At 45.5% G+C, this 20,172-nt stretch overlaps 1 protein-coding gene across 11 annotated transcripts in view; it reads left to right on the plus strand.

The window, feature by feature from the left end:
* The window catches only part of LOC100919527 (UDP-glucuronosyltransferase 1-6), a 69,508-nt gene that overhangs the window by 42,840 nt on the left and 6,496 nt on the right, over window positions 1-20,172 (plus strand). For 3 of the 11 annotated variants that reach the window (XM_031968281.1, XM_031968280.1, XM_031968278.1), the window contains exon 2: window positions 19,080-19,211. In XM_031968281.1, coding sequence (XP_031824141.1) covers window positions 19,080-19,211 — 132 coding nt within the window. Of the gene's footprint in view, window positions 1-6,452; window positions 7,393-11,550; window positions 12,596-13,592; window positions 14,567-19,079; window positions 19,212-20,172 lie in introns of those variants that run through there. The other 8 variants (XM_031968286.1, XM_031968283.1, XM_031968285.1 and 5 more) reach the window with 8 other exon arrangements.

The following is a 20,172-nucleotide window of genomic DNA, read 5'->3' on the forward strand; positions in this document are numbered from 1 at the left end:
TCAAATTATCTTTGCATATGTTTTGAAAATAAAAACGATTATTTTTTTTAAATGGGCAAATCTGGGAGGAGAAGCAAGGTGGCAATAAGAGTGGGCAGCCCAACTCCTGGCCAAATCCCTTCCCTTCTCCTGACATCAGTTTTTGTTTGGTAAAATGGGGATTGGATGAGATGACTTGGAAATCTCGATCTTGTCATATAAGTGTTGTCAAGAGAGTTTTGTCCTGAGTACATTTTTGGAGCTCACCAGAGAAGGTGAGCTCAATGGATAGAAAAGAGATATTGATATTTCTTGTAATGATTAATCTAAGGAAGTCAATCTTATATGGAAAGAAGCAAAAGTTCAACCTCTCTTCCAATTGCCTTTTCTCTCATTTTGTTTGTGGCTTCCATGCCCAGATAAAGATAAGGCACAGTTATGAAAGCTGCCAGATTGTGACAGGGGACAGAGCAGAGTTTAAAGAACTTGCTTTCTCAGGGATCCTAGATTCGCCCAGATGGCCAGAGGGCTGAGATCATGGCCCTGGGCTCTGGTGAGGCTGGCTCTCTGTGCTGCCTGCCTGGGCTTTGTCCAAGGAGGGAAGCTGCTGGTGTTCCCCATGGATGGCAGCCACTGGCTCAGCATGCGGGAAGTGGTTCAGGAGCTTGGTCTGAGAGGCCACGAAAGTACTGTTCTGGCCTCGGAGCTCTCCCTGCATATCAGAGAAGGACGGCACTACACTCTGAGGACTTTTCCTGTCACATTCAGCAAAGACCTTTTTCAGGATTTGGTGCATAATAGTGCCCATAAAATATTTGAACTGGAATCTTTCCTGAAGAGATATTTTAATATGATTACAATTTTGAAGAATATCATTCATATGCACCTTAGCTTTTGTACAGACTTAGTGTACAACAAGGAACTGATGAAATCCCTGGAAGAGACCCACTATGATGCCGTTTTCACCGATCCCGCTAGTCCCTGTGGAGCCATTCTGGCACAGTATCTGTCCATTCCAACTGTTTATTTCTTGCGAGGAGTTCCTTGTGCTTTAGATGCTAAAAGCACTCAGTGCCCTGGCCCATCCTCCTATGTCCCCAGAATGACCACAGAACACACAGACCGGATGACATTCTTACAGCGGGTAAAGAACATTCTATATGCTTTGCCCCAGAATGTGGTTTGCCATATGCTGTATTCACCTTTTGTAAGCCTGGCTTCAGAACTCCTTCAGAGAGACCTGAGTATAGTGGATGTCCTAAGTCATGGATCTGTGTGGCTCATGAGAACAGACTTTGTGATGGATTATCCCAAACCAGTCATGCCCAATATGATCTTCATTGGGGGCATCAACTGTGCCAAGAACAAGCAGCTCTCCCAGGTTGGTATGTATACCTTAGCCAGCCAGCCAGGGGCTCATTTGGTTTTCTTGTTTTTGAGAGAAAAGATGACTGTGTTCTTAATGAGTCCCCCAAAATGAGATGATCCGTGGTGGACCCATGGAATCATTATAAGCCCTCTACCATTTCCTGGACTGAGTGTTGCTCTAAAGACAAATTTGAGATGCTGGGAGAGTTGGGAATTTGCTTGCAAACAGCTATTTGCAGTGATTTCTTTGTTTCCTCATTGATTTTCTACCAAAGTCTTTTGGGTCAAAGGAAATCAGGAAACCTTGAGCTAGTTCGAGATCTACTGCTCTGTGGGGGACCCCTCTTCCTATACAAAAGATCCCCTTCCACCTGTCTTCCACAGCATCCTGTTCTTGTACTGATTTTCAAGCCCTCCCTAATTATTGGCTATTTCCCCATTGCCTACAGACAGACTTGGCTCTCCCCATTCTGCCAAGTACCCTCCTCATTTGATCCTTCCCTTTTGGTGATTTCTGTCCTGTATCTCTCTGAGGTTCTGTGGCTAATTGACTTGAGAAAGTCTCCCACTACAAGTCTCCTCCTCCTTTCTTCTCTTTCCTTAACTCAGTAGACTCTTTTGGCCCAAACTGCCCTCTTCCAGTTACCAAGGACCTCCTTATTGCCAGGCCCAATGATGCTTTATCAGACCCCATCCTTCTGGGTCTCCTTCATCGTCAGTCTCTTCCTCCTTCACTCTCCTGGTTCTCCTCCCTCCCTCCCTGATCCTCATTTGCTGGATCACCATCCAGGCCGTGCTCCTCACCATGGGTGTCCTACTAGACTCGGTCCTGGACCCTCTTCCCCTTGTTCACCGAGAGATCCCATCGTTTCCCATGGTTTTACATCCTCTCTCTAGGCTGATGATTCTCACCTTCTCCATTCAGTCTTAACCTCCCTGCTGATCTCCAACAGCCTATTGCACGTGTCAGGCTGGATGTCTCCTAAACGTATCTATCATGTTCCAAGCAGAACCCCCTCTTTCCCTCCAAACCATTCTCTCTCCTAACTTTCCTGTTACCCCCCCCCCAGCCTCCCAGGCTGTTATCCTTGAGTGTTCACTCTCTTTCAGTTCCACCCCCCCCCCCACTTAATCCATCGGGCTAATGACGAGTCCTGTCAATTTGGTCTCCATAACATTTCTCCGTCTGAATCATCTTTGTAGTAGCTCTCCCCCCGTCTGCCACTGTCTTGGTATCATTACTATTTGACAGCTCAGGATCCCCCAATGCCCTCAGCCCTCTTAGAGGGGAGGATGCAGTCTTGTTTGCAACCCATACTATCTGCCAAACCTGCCCCTGCGGGACCCAGGCCTGCCCCCTGCTGCTGCCTTCACACCCACCATTCAGGGGTCTCCAGCCTCCTTCCTCACTGGGAGGGAGAGAACACAATACCCACCAGAGCTCCCTCCAGAGTATACATTCTCTCACTGCATCCTCACAGCACCATGTGAGCTGGCTGGGATGATTATCTCCATCTGCACTTGAGGAAACTGAGGTGGATTTGTCCAAGCTGGTAATTGTCCCACCCGGTCCTCCTGAGGCCAGACTGAGGGCCAGCCCAAGTGCACCACCCCCAGCCTCGGGCCAATGAGCAGGGGGAGATGGTGATGGCCATCCAGAGGCCAAAGGGAACCCGTCCTTCCATGACCTTGGTGAAAGGTTTGTTTGCTTTTGTATCAGTTCTTTGGGGTGGAAACTCCCTCTCTCTAAACCAGAGGCAATTCCTCCTCACTCTTAGCTTTAGGGACAGGCCATTATTAAGCACCTGCCTGATGGCGGGCACTGTATTGGACTGAGGAGCAGAGGAAAGCCCCCTGAAGCAGGTGAGGTATGAGCTGAGACCTGAGGGAACCAGGAAAACCAAGGAGCAAACAGACACATTTGCCCCTGTGGTTCTGATGAGGACCCCTCTTGGGGCGCCAGGCTGTGAGTGTGGGGGAGGGGAGCCCATCCATGAGGGCAGCTGCAGTGGGCGCCTTGACGTGTGAAAACTGAAGTGGAATCCTCTCGGTCCAAAAGGGGACGAGGGATTGTCTCTGACTTGTTGGAAAATCACTTTCCAAATATCATCTCCTTGAAAAGACCCTCATGGTCATTTCACTTCCATCAGAAGATCCAATGAGTGAAATGCCTGAACCAAGTGAAAGGCACAGAGGCTGAAGGGTCATCAGAGTGGAGATTGTGTGTGTGTGTGTGTGTGTGTGTGTGTGTGTAAGAGAGAGAGAGGTACATGTGAGCGTATGGGGGATGAACACCCATAGTTGTATTCTCTGGCACATTAGCGCACTAAAAACAAAATATTATCATATACAGAGCAGTTATGTTTATTGAACATGAAATAACAGAGCTGGAGTGCCAGAAAGGGGACCTGAATTTGAATCTGTATGCTCCCCTTTGTGTATCCTTGGAGCCTCAGCATCGTGGCCCGGAGCACCAGAGGGCTGGGCCATGGCATCCCAAGGAGCCTGGGAATACGGGGAAAGGAGAGATTCAGCTTCTTTTTTGCTTCTCACCTTTACTGCCTTTACTAAAGCCAATAATGGGACAGGCCAGGAAGCCCATGCAATCAATCTTCCTTGGGTTCACGTAGCAGAGGGAGGCTGTCTCGGGCCAGGGGAAGGAGAGCTCTTGTCTGTCCTGCTCAGACCACATCTGGAGGGCTGGGCTAGGCTTTGGATGCCAGAGCTTTAGGAAGGTATTGGTGCTTAAGCCTGAGATCTTCCAGGAGAAAAGGCAAGTGGGGTGAGGATGGGCCTTGGGCTCATGCCCCAAAAGAGCCAGAGCAGCTGGGGCTGGACCAGAACTCAAGACTCAGAGGGAAATGAACTGTTCTCAAGTAGCTGGAGATAATCATGTGGAAGAGCCATTGGGTCTGCTCCACCTGGCCTGCGAGGACACAACCAGAAGGAAGGGGTAGAAGAGCACAGTTTAGGCTTGAATTTTGGACAGCGAGAGTTTTCCCAAAGTTGACTGGACCACTTAATCCTCAGTGGAGTGTTTCAAGTTCTCCAATATTCCACCAGTCAGTTCACAAACATTTAGTAAACATCTGTTCCGTGCCATGATCCACTTATGCTATTCGGGTACGGCTGCGACTGGCCAGGGCCCTGGGTTCCCTCCAGAGTTGGAAATTCTAAGCCTGCTGCCAAAGACACATGCCCAGCCCCAAGAAGACTTCTAAAGGGAGGGGGGCACTGGCAAGAGAGAGGAAAAGGGAAGGATGGAGCTGTGAAAAAACGACCCTCCCCATGGGAGACAAGAGGAAAAAAACATGGATGTAGGCCAAGAGAGGCCTGTGAACACTTCCTTGATAGAGGGAGATCTTCAATGAGGAAATTCTCCTGCTTCCTGAATCTTCTGTGGGAAGGTAGCATGAGCTGCCCAGAGCACTGGGGTTCAAAGAGGTGCCCCGGCAGCCAGAGTAAGTAGGCTTCAGAGACAGGACTCAGAGCCCGCTTTTACTGGATCAGGGACCAACTCAAATCACTTCTCTGCGTTGTCACTGGTACACAAGAGAGGCCAAGGAAATATTCAGCTGTCGACAAATCACAATGAATAATGCTGTGCTTTGCACAAGAAATTGCTCCAGAAATTACGAGTCAAAACACAGTTTAGGGGCATCTTTACCTGGATTTCCTGACCCCCAAACTTCTTCTTGTATTTGCTTTGTACGTGTGTCCACATGAGGGTTTGTAGAGAATCTTGTCCTTTTGTGTTTGTGTCCTCAGCCCCACAGCTAATGTAGTGTACATTTGTAGGTATGTGAGAAATGCTTTGTTGGAGCAAACTGAATAAGAAAATGCCGGAGGCTTCAGACTAAGTAGGAAGTTTTTGCAATTGTGCAGGTAAATCAGGTGGTGAGGATTTTCACTAGGTTGGAGACCCTGTGAGTGGAGGAAAGGCAAGACATATGACATATGACAAATACTATAAACATGGATTCAATAAGATATGAGAAGTAACTGGATCCTGCAACTGAAGAAGAACAAAAAGCCGATCTAAGAGTATGAATCTGGAGACTGGAAGACTGGGGGACCATGTTCAGAAATGGAAGGGTTTGGGTGAAAAGGAATGGGAAGGTGGGGAAAATGTGTGGTTTTCTGTTCCAATTGCAAGGCTAATTCTATTCTGCAAACACTTCTGGAGAAATTATTTAAGACACAGAGGCCGTGTGCCATAGATGATGGAGGGCTGGACTTGCAGGCTCAAGTCTCCCTCTGACCCAAGGAGTTACAAATCAGAGCCTGTTTCTGACCAAGAAGGCTGAAGTGTTAGTAGAGCAGATATGAAGAGCAGGAGACGCTTGGGTCATGTGAAGACATCATCTTCTCTTTTGAGACTTAAGCAACATGCAGCACATACTAGAGACTTTGAGAGAACAGATTGAAAAAAGTTTTGAGAAAGACTTACAGGATCCCCTTCTCTAAATTGGAACCTAATGGCTGAACGTAGGTGGCTCAAAAGAGCTTTAAGTCTTTCAGGAATGAAACTCAAAGAGAAAACCAAAGAGGAAGGAAGAGGAGAAGAAGAGTGCAGAAAGAGGAAGAGAGAACTCCAAGAAAGAATGAGGGGACATCAGTGTGCAGTGCAGCAGAAAAGTCAAGTCAGGCAGCAACAAGAAGCACATAATGAGGGAGTAAGTGAGAAGTGATGGAGAACATTAACTGGAGAAAACTGGCCAGATCCATAGAAACAAGGTTGCAATAAGAGTGGGCAGCCCAACTTCTGACCAAATCCCTTCCCCTCTCCTCGAGTCAATTTCTGTCCTGTACAATGGGGGATTGGATGGGATGACTTGGAAATCCTGCTCTTGCCTTACAAATATTGTCAAGGGAGTTTTGTTCTGAGTACATTTTTGGTCCAGAGAAGGAGAACTCAACAGATAGAGAAACACGAGAGGGACAAAGAGAATCAGAGACACAGAGAGACAGATTTCTTGTAATGATTAATCCAAGGAAATCAATCATATATGGGGAGAAACAAAAGTTCAACCTCTCTTCCAATTGCCTTTTGTCTCATTAAGGTTATGGCTTCCATGCCCACATAAAAATAAGACACAGTTATCAAAGCTGCCAGATTGTGACAGGTGACAGAGCAGAGTTTAAAGAACTTGCTTTCTCAGGGATCCTAGATTCGCCCAGATGGCCAGAGGGCTGAGATCATGGCCCTGGGCTCTGGTGAGGCTGGCTCTCTGTGCTGCCTGCCTGGGCTTTGTCCAAGGAGGGAAGCTGCTGGTGTTCCCCACGGATGGCAGCCACTGGCTCAGCATGCGGGAAATGATTCAGGAGCTGAGTCTGAGAGGCCACAAAAGCACTGTTGTGGCCCCGGAGCTCTCCCTGCATATCAGAGAAGGACGGCACTACACTCTGAAGACTTTTCCTGTCACATTCAGCAAGGACATTTTTCAGAATATGATACGTAATAATATCCATAAAGTATTACAACCGGACTCTTTACTGAAGAGATTTTTGGATAGGATTCCAATGTTGAAGAACTTTACTAATATGCACCTTGGCTTTTGTAGAGAATTAATCTACAACAAGGAACTGATGAAATCCCTGGAAGAGACCCACTATGATGCCGTTTTAACTGACCCAGTTATTCCCTGTGGAGCCATTCTGGCACAGTATCTGTCCCTTCCAACTGTTTATTTTTTGCGAGGAGTTCCATGTGGCTTAGACACTGAAAGCACTCAGTGCCCTGACCCATCCTCCTATATCCCCAGAATGGCCACAGAAAACACGGACCGGATGACGTTCCTCCAGCGGGTAAAGAACATTCTATACGCTTTGCCCCAGAACGTGGTTTGCCATATGCTGTATTCACCTTTTGCAAGCCTGGCTTCCGAACTCCTTCAGAGATCCCTGAGTATAGTGGATGTCCTAAGTCATGGATCTGTGTGGCTCATGAGAACAGACTTTGTGATGGATTATCCCAAACCAGTCATGCCCAATATGATCTTCATTGGGGGCATCAACTGTGCCAAGAACAAGCAGCTCTCCCAGGTTGGTGTATATACCTTAACCAGCCAGCCATGGCTCATTTGGTTTTCTGGTTTTTGAGAGAAAACATGGCTGTTTTTAATTAGTGTCCAAAAATGAGGTGATCCGTGGTGGTCCCATGGAATCATTATAAGCCCTCTACCATTTCCTGGACTGAGTGGAGCTCTAAAGACAAATATGAGATGCTGGGAGAGTTGGGAATTTGCTTGCAAACAGCTATTTGCAGTGATTTCTTTGTTTCCTCATTGAATTTCTACCAAAGTCTTTTGGGTCAAAGGAAATCAGGAAACCTTGAGCTAGTTCGAGATCTACTGCTCTGTGGGGGACCCCTCTGCCTATACAAGAGATCCCCTTCCACCTGTCTTCCACAGCATCCTGTTCTTGTACTAATTTTCAAGCCCTCCCTAATTATTGGCTATTTCCCCATTGCCTACAGACAGACTTGGCTCTCCCCATTCTGCCAAGTACCCTCCTCATTTGATCCTTCCCTTTTGGTGATTTCTGTCCTGTATCTCTCTGAGGTTCTGTGGCTAATTGACTTGAGAAGGTCTCCCACTACAAGTCTCCTCCTCCTTTCTTCTCTTTCCTTAACTCAGTAGACTCTTTTGGCCCAAACTGCCCTCTTCCAGTTACCAAGGACCTCCTTATTGCCAGGCCCAATGATGCTTTATCAGACCCCATCCTTCTAGGTCTCCTTCATCGTCTCTCCTCCTCCTTCACTCTCCTGGTTCTCCTCCCTCCCTCCTTGATCCTCATTTGCTGATCACCATCCAGGCCGTGCTCCTCACCATGGGTGTCCCACTAGACTCAGTCCTGGACCCTCTTCCCCTTGTTCACCGAGAGATCCCATCGTTTCCCATGGTTTCATATCCTCTCTCTAGGCTGATGATTCTCACCTTCTCCATTCAGTCTTAACCTCCCTGCTGATCTCCAACAGCCTATTGCACGTGTCAGGCTGGATGTCTCCTAAACGTATCTATCATGTTCCAAGCAGAACCCCCTCTTTCCCTCCAAACCATTCTCTCTCCTAACTTTCCTGTTACCCCCCCCAGCCTCCCAGGCTGTTATCCTTGAGTGTTCACTCTCTTTCAGTTCCACTCCCCACCCCCCCCTTAATCCATCGGGCTAATGACGAGTCTTGTCAATTTGGTCTCCATAACATTTCTCCGTCTGAATCATCTTTGTAGTAGCTCTCCCCCCGTCTGCCACTGTCTTGGTGTCATTGCTATTTGACAGCTCAGGATCCCAATGCCCTCAGCCCTCTTAGAGGGGAGGATGCAGTCTTGTTTGTAACCCATACTATCTGCCAAACCTGCCCCTGCGGGACCCAGGCCTGCCCCCTGCTGCTGCCTTCACACCCACCATTCAGGGGTCTCCAGCCTCCTTCCTCACTGGGAGGGAGAGAACAACACAATACCCACCAGAGCTCCCTCCAGAGTATACATTCTCTCACTGCATCCTCACAGCACCATGTGAGCTGGCTGGGATGATTATCTCCATCTGCATTTGAGGAAACTGAGGTGGATTTGTCCAAGCTGGTAATTGTCCCACCCGGTCCTCCTGAGGCCAGACTGAGGGCCAGCCCAAGTGCACCACCCCCAGCCTCGGGCCAATGAGCAGGGGGAGATGGTGATGGCCATCCAGAGGCCAAAGGGAACCCGTCCTTCCATGACCTTAGTGAAAGGTTTGTTTGCTTTTGTATCAGTTCTTTGGGGTGGAAACTCCCTCTCTCTAAACCAGTGGCAATTCCTCCTCACTCTTAGCTTTAGGGACAGGCCATTATTAAGCACCTGCCTGATGGCGGACACTGTATTGGACTGAGGAGCAGAGGAAAGCCCCCTGAAGCAGGTGAGGTATGAGCTGAGACCTGAGGAAACCAGGAAAACCAACGAGCAAAAAGACACACTTGCTCCTGTGGTTCTGATGAGGACCCCTCTTGGGGCACCACGCTGAGTGTGGGGGAGGGGAGCCCATCCATGAGGGCAGCTGCAGTGGGCACCTTGACACGTGAAAACTGAAGTGGAATCCTCTCGGTCCAAAAGGGATCCTGTGGTCTCTACTCCTAAGGCATCGTCTCTTTGACTTTTTGGATAAAAACTTTCCAAAATCTTTCCCTAGCAAACACCTTCATGACTCTTTCCTCCGCTTCTGAAGTTCCGTTGAGTGAAGTGCTTGAAGCATGTAAAAAGTCCCAGAGGCTGGAGGGTCATCATGGGGGGATGAGGAGGAGGGACGAGAGGGAGACGTGGGCGTGTGAATGCGTGGCTATGAGCTGTGGGGCTGTGGGTACATATCACCTTTGCCCCATGCAACCAGCGTATGAACCTTCTTGACATTTGCCATCAAAGAGAAAACGTGTTTCTTGACTTTTGAACCTCCTAGTAGATTTTCACATGGGATTGGTGAATAACTTGTTCCATAGCAACTATCAAAAGAGTCCAAGTTTTCTTCTAAAGTTAGAAAGCTGTTAGCTTTTATTTTGATCCTGTAGGCAGTTTTTCCCATATTTGCCAGGTATTAGAGGGTTGTAGAATTTTATTTATTCAGGACATTGCAGCCTACCCCCTTCCCAGTTTCCAGAGAAAAGTCACCGGCTCAAAAACATTTTCATTAAGAAGCATGGATAACTCAATTCAATTCAACCAGTCAATTAGCATTTATTAAGCTCCTGTTGTATGCCAGGCATTCTGCTAAGGAGAGGTCAAATACATATAAATCCGCATGTAAAATCTATATACAGATCTACAAAGCAGTTACCATGTGCCAGCTATTGTGCTGTGTGTGAGAATTTGACCACAATAAGCCCTGTGTCCAAAGACTTCATTTTCATCCAACCAGCTCCATTAAGAAGCAATTATTTGTACTTAGTCCATGCCAAGATCTTTGCGAGGTACTGAGGATGCAAATGTAAAAGGGAAATTATTCCTGCCCTCAAGGAGCTTTCTCAGTCAGGGATGTTACCGTCATTGGATACAAGGTCCAGAAAGGGTCAGAAAAGCCATCTAGTGGAAACCAAACCCCCAAAGGCATTGGCTGATGTTCACCTGCATGTGCCACTGGGCCAGGATTTCATTGATTATGGTCTACAGGTTCTCCTACGTCTCCCCAAAAATAAGGGGTGGGAGGATGTGTGGAAAGGTGTTTGCAACCCAGAACAAGAGCCAAATTATTGGGAAATGTGTTCTTTGGGCAAATTACAAATTGTGATCCATGTGCTTCCGCCCCTTAAAGAGAAGGCACAGGACACATTCTATCTAGTCAGGATGCATGACTCCGATGGGTTTGGGAGACAAGCTTTCAGAACTGGCATCGTGCATAGACTTCAAGGGGGATCTGTCATTTTATCAGCAAGGGTGTTCCTTAGGTGGGAACATCCTCCATTGATAGAAGCCACATCACCCTCGGTGACTTCAAAAATCAGCCCAAAGGACTTTCTTGAGACATTTAGATCTTAAATGACTTGCCCGTGTCCCCCAGTTTGAAATATCTGAGGTATAATTCAAACTGAGGTCCTCTTGCCTCCCGAATCAGAACATTCTCTCCTATGCCCTTGACTTTGGAGATCTCACAGAATCCAACAGAGGGACAGTGTCGCATGGTGAACCTGGGTCCAAATCCTGTCCCGCTACTCCCTCACTTGGGGAACACTGGACTCATCACTTCCTCTCACAGTTGCCTCACGTGGAACATTTATAAACCAGCTGGACCAGCTGATCTCAGTAAAAGGGCCCTTTCAGCCCCAAATCCATGATCAGAGGATTCTACGTTCAATTCTTTGCTCTTTGCATCTGACATCTTGGTTGCTGGGGAATCTCTTCCACTTGACCTAGCATAAAGGGCTATTAACAACTGGCCCTCTCTTCATTTTGGTTCTGACTCCAGCGGTCTATAAGGCATCATCAAGGAGCCGACATCGGACCAGCCTGGAACTACATAGATTTTCACAGAATGTTAGACCTCCACCAAAAGCTTCCTCTCGCCAGGATTCATAGAACCACATGGTAATGAGAAGCTGGGAATGTGTGGCAAACTCTGTTACTGGGGCAGAATATCTACAGGGATAAGGATCTATAGCAATTTGGGGGTGCAAAGTCATAATGCAGCATAACCATCATATTTGGCCGGCTTGACACGGGAGGGCACTTAGAATCCCCAGCACCTTTACCACTCTCCAGCTTTTAAAAGCAAATTCGTTGTTCTTTGTAGTTTACCTTGTATCAATAAGAGCAATCATGGAACTTGGCTAAATATTAACTTGGTATACAAGGAAATAGGAAATTACAGGGAGATTAAAGATCAAAGATCTTTGATCTAGAGAGGAGCAGCCTGAAGCAAATGGTAGACTGAGGGAGAAATGACTGCTCAATATTCCAGGGCTCTGGGACTCTTCCTTTGGGTGTCCTGTTTGAGGTGGGCAGAAGGGGGGAAGTTGCTGGTGATTCCAGTGGATGGCAGCCACTGGCTCAGTATGCGTGGGGTCCTTAAGGAGCTGCAGGTCAAAGGACATGAAATCGTGGTGATTGCCCCTGAAGTGACTGCTCTTATCCAAGAAGCCACATTTTACAACCTCAGACGGTATCCAGTGCCGTACCGGAAGGAGGATCTGGAGGTCAGTTTTCAATGGATTAAAAACGATCCTTTTGAGAAGTTAACAGTCTGGGAGACTTTTTCCAGAACAATAGAAAGGATGAAAAATAACTCTGATTTGCTTTTTACTGCCTGTTCCCATTTGGTCTACAATAAGGAGCTGATGACCCACCTGGAAGACATGTATTTTGATGCAGTTTTCACTAATCCGTTTCTTCCCTGTGGCCCAATTGTAGCCAAGTACCTCTCTCTTCCTGCCGTCCACTTTGTTCACGGAATGCCATGTAACCTTGACTTGGTCAGCATGCGATGTCCCAACCCCTCCTCATACATCCCAAGAAGCTTCTCGGGCAACACAGATCACATGACGTTTGGGCAGCGGGTGAAAAACATGGCGCTCACCATGGCACAAGTCTTCCTTTGCGATTTTGTCTATTCTCCCTACGAGCGTCTCGCCTCTGAACTCCTTGACAGAAAGGTGACCATTGTGGACCTTCTGAGCCATGGATCGATTTGGCTGCTGGAAAGTGACTTTGTGAAGGAGTATCCCAAGCCAGTCATGCCCCAAATGGTTTTTGTTGGGGGTGTCCACTGTGTTTATAAAAAGCCGTTATCGCAGGTGGGTACTTGAGCAAATGGATTCCCCTTTTTTTGAGCCTCTCAATCAAGTACTTGTTCCAGTGCCAACCGCATGCCCTGTGCTTTACTTGGCATTCAAGATACCAGTATGAAAATGAGAGACTCCCTGACCTCAGGAAGCTTACAGCCTTCTCAGTAAATACAGTATAATCACAGATAAGTAAATACAGGATGCTTATAGAAAATAGAGTATAATTTTCAGTGTGGGGATGAGTAGCTGCACATCCCTGATGCCCACCTAAATGCTGGTGTTTCAGAATCATGGGCCTGTCTAGGACAGAACTCCCCATCTTACAGACCTCTTGGCTAAGTTAATCGGATTAACTGATGATTAGTAGTCTTTATTAATTATATAATATGATGATATGTTGTATTAATGCTTGACAGTATTTAAGTGTTCTCAACCACACATCTAGACAGATGCCCACTCCTCCCCAATCAGTCAGGGAACAAGCATTTATTAAGCACTTACTATATTCCAGGCAATATGCTCAGCACTAAAGATACAAAGAAAGTCAACAAGAGGAACAGTAGTCCCTGTCCTCATGGAGCTCTTATGGAAAGACAACATGCAAACATCTATACATAAGCAAAATATGCATGGGATAAATTGGAGGTAATCGTAAAAGCAAATCACTAGAATGAAGAGGGACCCTAGACAGCCCCATGGTCACATGCAGTTACTGCTCTGGCTTACTAGAATAGACCCAAATTCTGAAGCTAGAACTCACATACCAGCTGTGCATTAACTGTCTCCTCGCTGGCGTATCTCTGGGAGCCCTGGGTAGAAATCACTCAGAAAAGGTCTGGGAGGGCTGGGATTTGTCCTGATGGAGGGAGGTCCCATATTGATGAGTTACTGATCCCTTGCAGTCCAAGGCCCAGCCCGCCCCTTTCACATCTGAGCATCCCAGGTGAGAGGGCCCGATAAATCTGCACTCTTGGGCACTCTTTAACCTCTACCGTGACTTGACTCTTTGTCTTCCGATTAAACATTAACTTAGATTAGTTCCTGTAGCAGGAGAAGTAGACAGAAGTACTGGGCAAAGTACTTGCAGGGGACCGGGCTTCCCGTGGCTTAGGTCAGACAGACGGGGAGATGTCTGGGGGACGGCAGCCTCGGTACGCCCTATTTCTCTGGACTTGTTGCTTGGCGGCGGCCGAGGGGGGCAAGTTGTTGGTGGTTCCCCATGATGGCAGTCACTGGCTCAGTATGCACGGGGTCCTTCAGGAAATGCATCAACGAGGACACGAGATCGTGGTGGTCGCCCCTGCCGTGACTCTCCATATTAAGGAAGGGGCGTTTTATAACCTCACGCGCTATCCCGTGCCCTTCCAACAGAAAGATCTGGAGTCCCACTTCCGTCGGATGAATCATGAAGTTTTCGAAAAATTACCATTCTGGAAAAATTTTTTCAAAACGCGGGAGAGATTAAAAACCGCCGCAGCTTTACTTCTGTCAGTCTGCTCTCACCTGGTTCACAACCAGGAGCTGATGACTGAGCTCGGGGACGAGCACTTTGACGCCGTGTTCACCGACCCTTTCCTGCCGTGCGGCCCGATCGTGGCCAAGTACCTCTCTCTGCCCGCTGTCTACTTCTTGCACGGACTGCCGTGCGGTCTAGACTTTGCTGCCACACAAGGCCCCTGCCCTCCGTCCTACGTTCCTCGGGGGTTCTCTCTGAACACCGATCGCATGACCTTTTTGCAACGAGTTAAAAACATGCTGATCACTCTAGTCCAGGTTTTTCTTTGTGATTTCGTGTACTCCCCATACGTGCGCCTGGCTTCTGATATCCTAAAGACAGAGGTGACTTTGATGGAGCTCCTGAGCTATGGATCCATTTGGCTTCTGAGAAGTGATTTTGTAAAAGAGTACCCCAGGCCAATCATGCCCAACATGATTTTCATTGGGGGAATCAACTGTGCTTATACAAAACCGTTATCTCAGGTGAGTGCCTCCTGCCTGAGAGACTTGGGCCAGGTAACGACGCTCTTTGCTTGCCCATTGTATTGCCGGGGTTCTCGTGGTAGCTCGGCTTGGCTGAGCAATAGCCTAAAGAAGTCCTCAGATGGCAGGATCGTATTCCCATCACCCCTAGGACAAGTGGGCATCGGACAGGAAAAGTTACCCCTCTGAGGGTTTGTGGACCAGAGCAAGCATTAGGAACTCTCCCCCCAGCTACCTTCCCTTGGGGGTCTGCCTTGCTTAGCTCAGGCATTTGGAGGATGCTGGAGTTTTCTCCTTCTCTGTTTTAAAGGCTTCCTGTGTCTGTTTGTGCATAAGAAAAAAACATGAACTTTGGCTGAATTTAGCTTTGGTTCCAAGATGGAACCTGGCTGTTGTCTTGGTGACTGGGTGGACCACAGTGTCCTCCTATGCCAGTCTCTTTTTCCTTTTATGTGCTCCAGAATGGGGGTGATCCCCTTCTCCTCTCTGCCTCTTGCTCAGCCCTCTGTTCAGCCAGTCAGATATGGAGGTATCCCTGAAGGCCCGGCTTCCGGCCAAGCATGGAGCGAGATTCTGGCAGTCTAGACCCTGGCCCTCACCCAAGGCCCTGGACGGGACAGTTCCCAGCACTTAGCTCGGCTCTGTCCAGGCTCTTCCAGGAGAACGATATGATTCCTTCATAGGTCACCTTTACGCAGCAGGAGGCAGGTGTTTAACATCTGCTGCCTCCATTTTCTCCCTTCATCCTCACAAAAGAATCCAGGAGCTATAGATGCCAAGTAGAACTGCCCATTGTGCTCCGATACATGGGGCTGGGAGGAGGGGTGAGCGTGGGAGGGATAGACAGTCAGAAAGCTGGGCAATGGTTTCCAGGGCTGAGGGAGGGTTTAAGGGGGACGCTGAGCTGTCTCAGCACAGAGCAAAAGAAACATTGCAGCTACCATCCTTATCGCCATTATTACTGTTGCTATTACTACTAGACAGGAGGACTCCAAAATGCAAATAGTAAGTTAATAACTTGCCCATGATGAAACCTTTTTGTGCAAAGCAGGAATTCAAGCCCAAGTCTTTTGTCAACAGCTCTGATGCTCCATTTTCCAGAGCACTGACTGCATTGTTTCTTGATAAAGCTGCTGGTCACAGAACTACAATAATAATAGCAACCACTAGCATTTATGTAGTATTTTTAAATTTCCAAAGCACATTACAAACATCTCATTTTGTTTTAACAACAACTCCAGGAAGGAGATGCTGTTATTATCCCCATTTTACAGATGAGGAAATTGAGGGAAGCAAAAACTAAATAAGTTGCCCAGGTAGCTTGTGAGCATCTATGGCTGCATTTGAACTCGGGTCTTCCTGAGTCCAGGTGCTGTGCTCTATCCCCTACACCATGGAGCTACTCAATGATGGTAACATAAATATAATAAATGTCTCCTTCACCCGTTCGCACATTGTCTTCCCCACTGGATTGGAAGCTCTTGGAAGACAGAGACTTTCTTTCTGCCTCTCTGTATTTTCAGTGCTTAGCACCATGTCTCATATAGATTGTTTATGAGTTGTTTTAATCATGTTTGACTCTTCTTAGCCCCTTTTGGAGTTTTCTTGACAGGCATACTGGAGGGGATTGTCATGGCCTTCTCTAACTCATTTTACAGATGAAATAACTGAAGCAAACAGGGTGAAGTGACCAGACCAAAGTCACACAGCTAGAAAGTATCTGAGGCAGGATTTGAACTCAGGAAGATGAGTCTTCCTGACTTCAAGCTCTGGTGCAAGATGCTCTCTGGGGTCCCCGAGCTGCCTTGCTTCCTACGCAGGCAGTACTTAATACATTTTTTGTCTATCAATAAGAACAACTGTGGGAGATCAGTGCAAATTTATTTGTGAGCAAATACTGCCCCACATTTCTGTAGTTCATTAACTGCAGGAACTTCTAGAGGTCCTCCTCAAGTGCTCAGTTTCCCCAAAAGTTGCTTTCCCATAGAAGCCCCCAGCACACTAAGACACTGTTAATCAATGGAATCCTGCCATTTATATTTTGAGCTGGACTTCTGCTGCTTCTCTTCTAGCAAGTTAGTATTCTCTTCCTCCCCTCAAACAAATATCTGGGCTTTTTAAACATTGTCAAGTTTGGATGCACATGGAGCAAGGCGGGACCACCCTTCAAGGCCTTCTCTAGAAGAGTTGGAGCTTTCGTTGTCTTCCTAGACAAGCTGATGGAATGAGCTGACAGAGAGCAGGATCTTGAATCAAGGTCATGGAATCCTAGGACTGTGGGTGTGAAAGGAAACCCAGATATCATCTCTCACCCAACACCTGCCTAACACTTAATCTTGTCTCCCATTTCCTGTGAGATCTTGGATAAGTCCCTTCTTCTCCCTGGGTAAATAAGGGGGCTGGATTTGATGTCCAAGAAGTGCCTTCCACTCCCATAGATTCTATGATTCTATCAGATCTGCCCCAGTTGTCCAGTCTTGCAGGCTTGTATGACAGAAAACTTGCTACACAGTGAGAGAGACCCTTGTTTTTTTGGTGCAGTTCAAATTATCGGGAAGTTTCTTCTTAGGTTGGGCTCAAACTTGCCTCTCTTCTGACTTCCCCATCCAGCCTAGTTTTATCATTTGCTGGTAAAATCTAAGTTCCTTAGGACCAGAGACTGTTTCTTTGCATTCCCAGGACCCAATACGGTGCCTGTCACAGAGTAGCTGCTTATTAAGTGCTTCTTGATCAATTCTTTGTTTCTTGGGATAACAAGAACAAAGGAAATCCTTCTTTTAATATTTGAAAATAGCTGTTATTTCTGCCCCTCCCTTTTGTTTCCCAGTCTTCATAAAGCAAAATAGCTCCAGTACCTTAGTCCCATCCTCAGAGGCAGGATTTACAGGTTCCTCATCATCCTGCTATTTGACACATTCCAGTAGATCATTCTCCCCTACGAAGTGAACCCAGTGTTCAGAATGGAATTTGCCTAGGGAACAGGGACTGGGCTTTATTTATTTACTAGGTGAGTATTTAATTTCTGAGACCTTTTTTTTCATCTAAAAAATTAGAATTCACCATCCTTCTGGATTTGTGATGAGATTTAGATAAAATTGCAAAGTTTAATAACTCAGTGCTAGTCTCATCTTCTGATGACCTCACTAACTTTTCACACAATGGACTCTGATACCTTAGGACATGCCGTGATGTAATAAAGAGCATTAATAAAACATCTTTTTTTTTAAAGATTGAAAAAGCTAACTGTGAATGGGAATGGGATGAACTCTTCCATAAAATAGAAGCAGAGATCAGATTGGATAAAAAGCCAGAATTTTAGAATATGTTGGTTTACAAGAAATATATTTAAAGTAGAGAGATACATACAGTAAAGATAAAAGACTAGAGAAAAATCTATTATGCTTCAGTTGAATTAAAAAAAAAAAGGTAGAAATCCAGATTTCAGATTAAGCAAAAGCAAAACTAGATCTAATTAAAAGAGATAAGGAAAGAAACTACATTTTGCTAAAGGGTACCATAGATAATGAAGATACTAAACATATATGCACTAAATGGTATAGCATCCACTTTCTTAGAGGAGAACTTAAGAGAGTTGTAAAAAGAAACAGACAATAAAATTATACTAGTGGGGGATCTCAATCTCCCTCTCTCAGAACTAGATAAATTGAACCACAAAATAAACAAGAAAGAAGAAAGTAAATAGAATTTTAGAAAATTAGATATGATAGACTTTTGGAGAAAATTGAATGGGGACAGAAAGGAATATACTTTTTTTCAGTGGCATATGGAACCTACACAAAAATTTTGGGATATAAAAACCTCAAAATCAAATGCAGAAAGGCAGAAATAATAAATACATCCTTTTCAGATCATGATGCAAAAAAAATTACATGTAATAAAGGACCAGGTGAAAATAGGTAAAAAAATTAATTCGAAACCAAATAATCTAATCCTGAAGAATGAGTAAATGAAACAACAAACCATACAAACAATTGATAATTTAATTCAAGAGAATGATAACAATGAGATAACATACCAAAATTTGTGAAGTGCAGCCAAAGCAATTATTAGGGCAAATTTTATATCTCTAGATGCTTATGTAAATAAAATAGAGAAAAAGATCAATGAATTGGGAAAAGAACTAAAAAAGCCAGAAAAAGAACAAATTTAAAACATCCAATTAAATACCAAATTTGAAATTTTGAAAATAAAAGGAGAGATTAATAAAATTGAAAGAAAAAACCTATTGAACTAATAAAATATTGGAAAAGCAAACAAAAAAGGTACAAGCAAATGGTTTACTTGTGGGGAAAGTTGATGTAGTCATCATAGGAGAGGTTGGCATCTGTCAGGGTTTTACTGACCACTGTTTCCTTTTTCGCAGTCTGTGGTCTCTTTAATCACATTGCCTTTTTTTTCTTTTTCAGAACCAGGTTTTTTTATGGATGTAGAGAAGAATATTGTGCACAGATTGTATGACATGCATTAAATATATGCTTTCTTCTTGTTTTAGGAATTTGAAGGCTATGTGAATGCTTCTGGGGAACATGGAATTGTGGTCTTCTCCCTGGGCTCTATGGTCTCAGAAATCCCAATGGCCAAAGCCATGGAAATCGCTGACGCTTTGGGCACAATACCTCAGACAGTAAGGACAATATTCTGCTATTCTTTTTTGTCCCTAGACACAGCTTAATCCCTGGATGCCCAAGATTCAGATGGTTGTCTTTACTAGAATATGGGATTGACTAGAATATTGGAGTTTTACTATAAAGCTCTTTTCCTCCACTTCCCAGTCAGGTTTCATTAAGTTTAATCAAAGGTCACTTAACTATCGTCCTTACAAGAGCATTTTAAAAGTAGGACAGAATAGTCTTTATTGTACATTTGTTTTTCTTGAATACATTTTGGATAGGGCTAAAAAGTTGATTATTTAGTAAAAATATCAGATTGGATGGACATTATGGCATCTCTTTAATGGAACAAATATCTGACTAGCATCATAGAAGTCTAGATTTGTTCCTGGAATATATCTTAGAGATCATCAAAGATAATTCTTTCCCATTTTACAAATGAAGAAACTGAGACCCAGAGAGATGAACGACTTGACCATTGTCCCACAGGTAGTAAGTAACCAAGTTAAGAGCCCCTAATTCCCCTGACTCTAAATCCAGTGTTCTGTACCCACTAAATCCCATCCCTTGGAACTACTTTCAAAATATTTTGAACCATTTACAAATCAGAGCCACTTTGGGCGTTTTTTGTTGTTATTGTAATAAAAATGTTCAATTTAATGGTGAAATATTGCCCCAAAGGCAGAAAGGTGCATTCAAGATCACACAGGTATCAATCAAGTGGCAATCTGGGTTTTGAACCAAGGTCCACTAACTCCAATTACAACAACACTTCTTTCTTGAGAGTTAAAAATTACACCCATCCTGAGAGGAAAATGTCTTCTAGAATGAGTCAAGGATGCATGCCCAAAGGAGGTGGCTAAGGGGGTTGGAACAAGTTATTGATATATTGTCTGTGGCTTCCATACCAATTCCAAAAGCTTCAGGGAAATGTATGATGATAACTCTTTTTATCCCAACCCTTGTCCAGGATGC

Source organism: Sarcophilus harrisii, chromosome 4, assembly GCF_902635505.1.
Source record: "Sarcophilus harrisii chromosome 4, mSarHar1.11, whole genome shotgun sequence".
NCBI classification, from domain to species: Eukaryota; Metazoa; Chordata; class Mammalia; order Dasyuromorphia; family Dasyuridae; genus Sarcophilus; species Sarcophilus harrisii.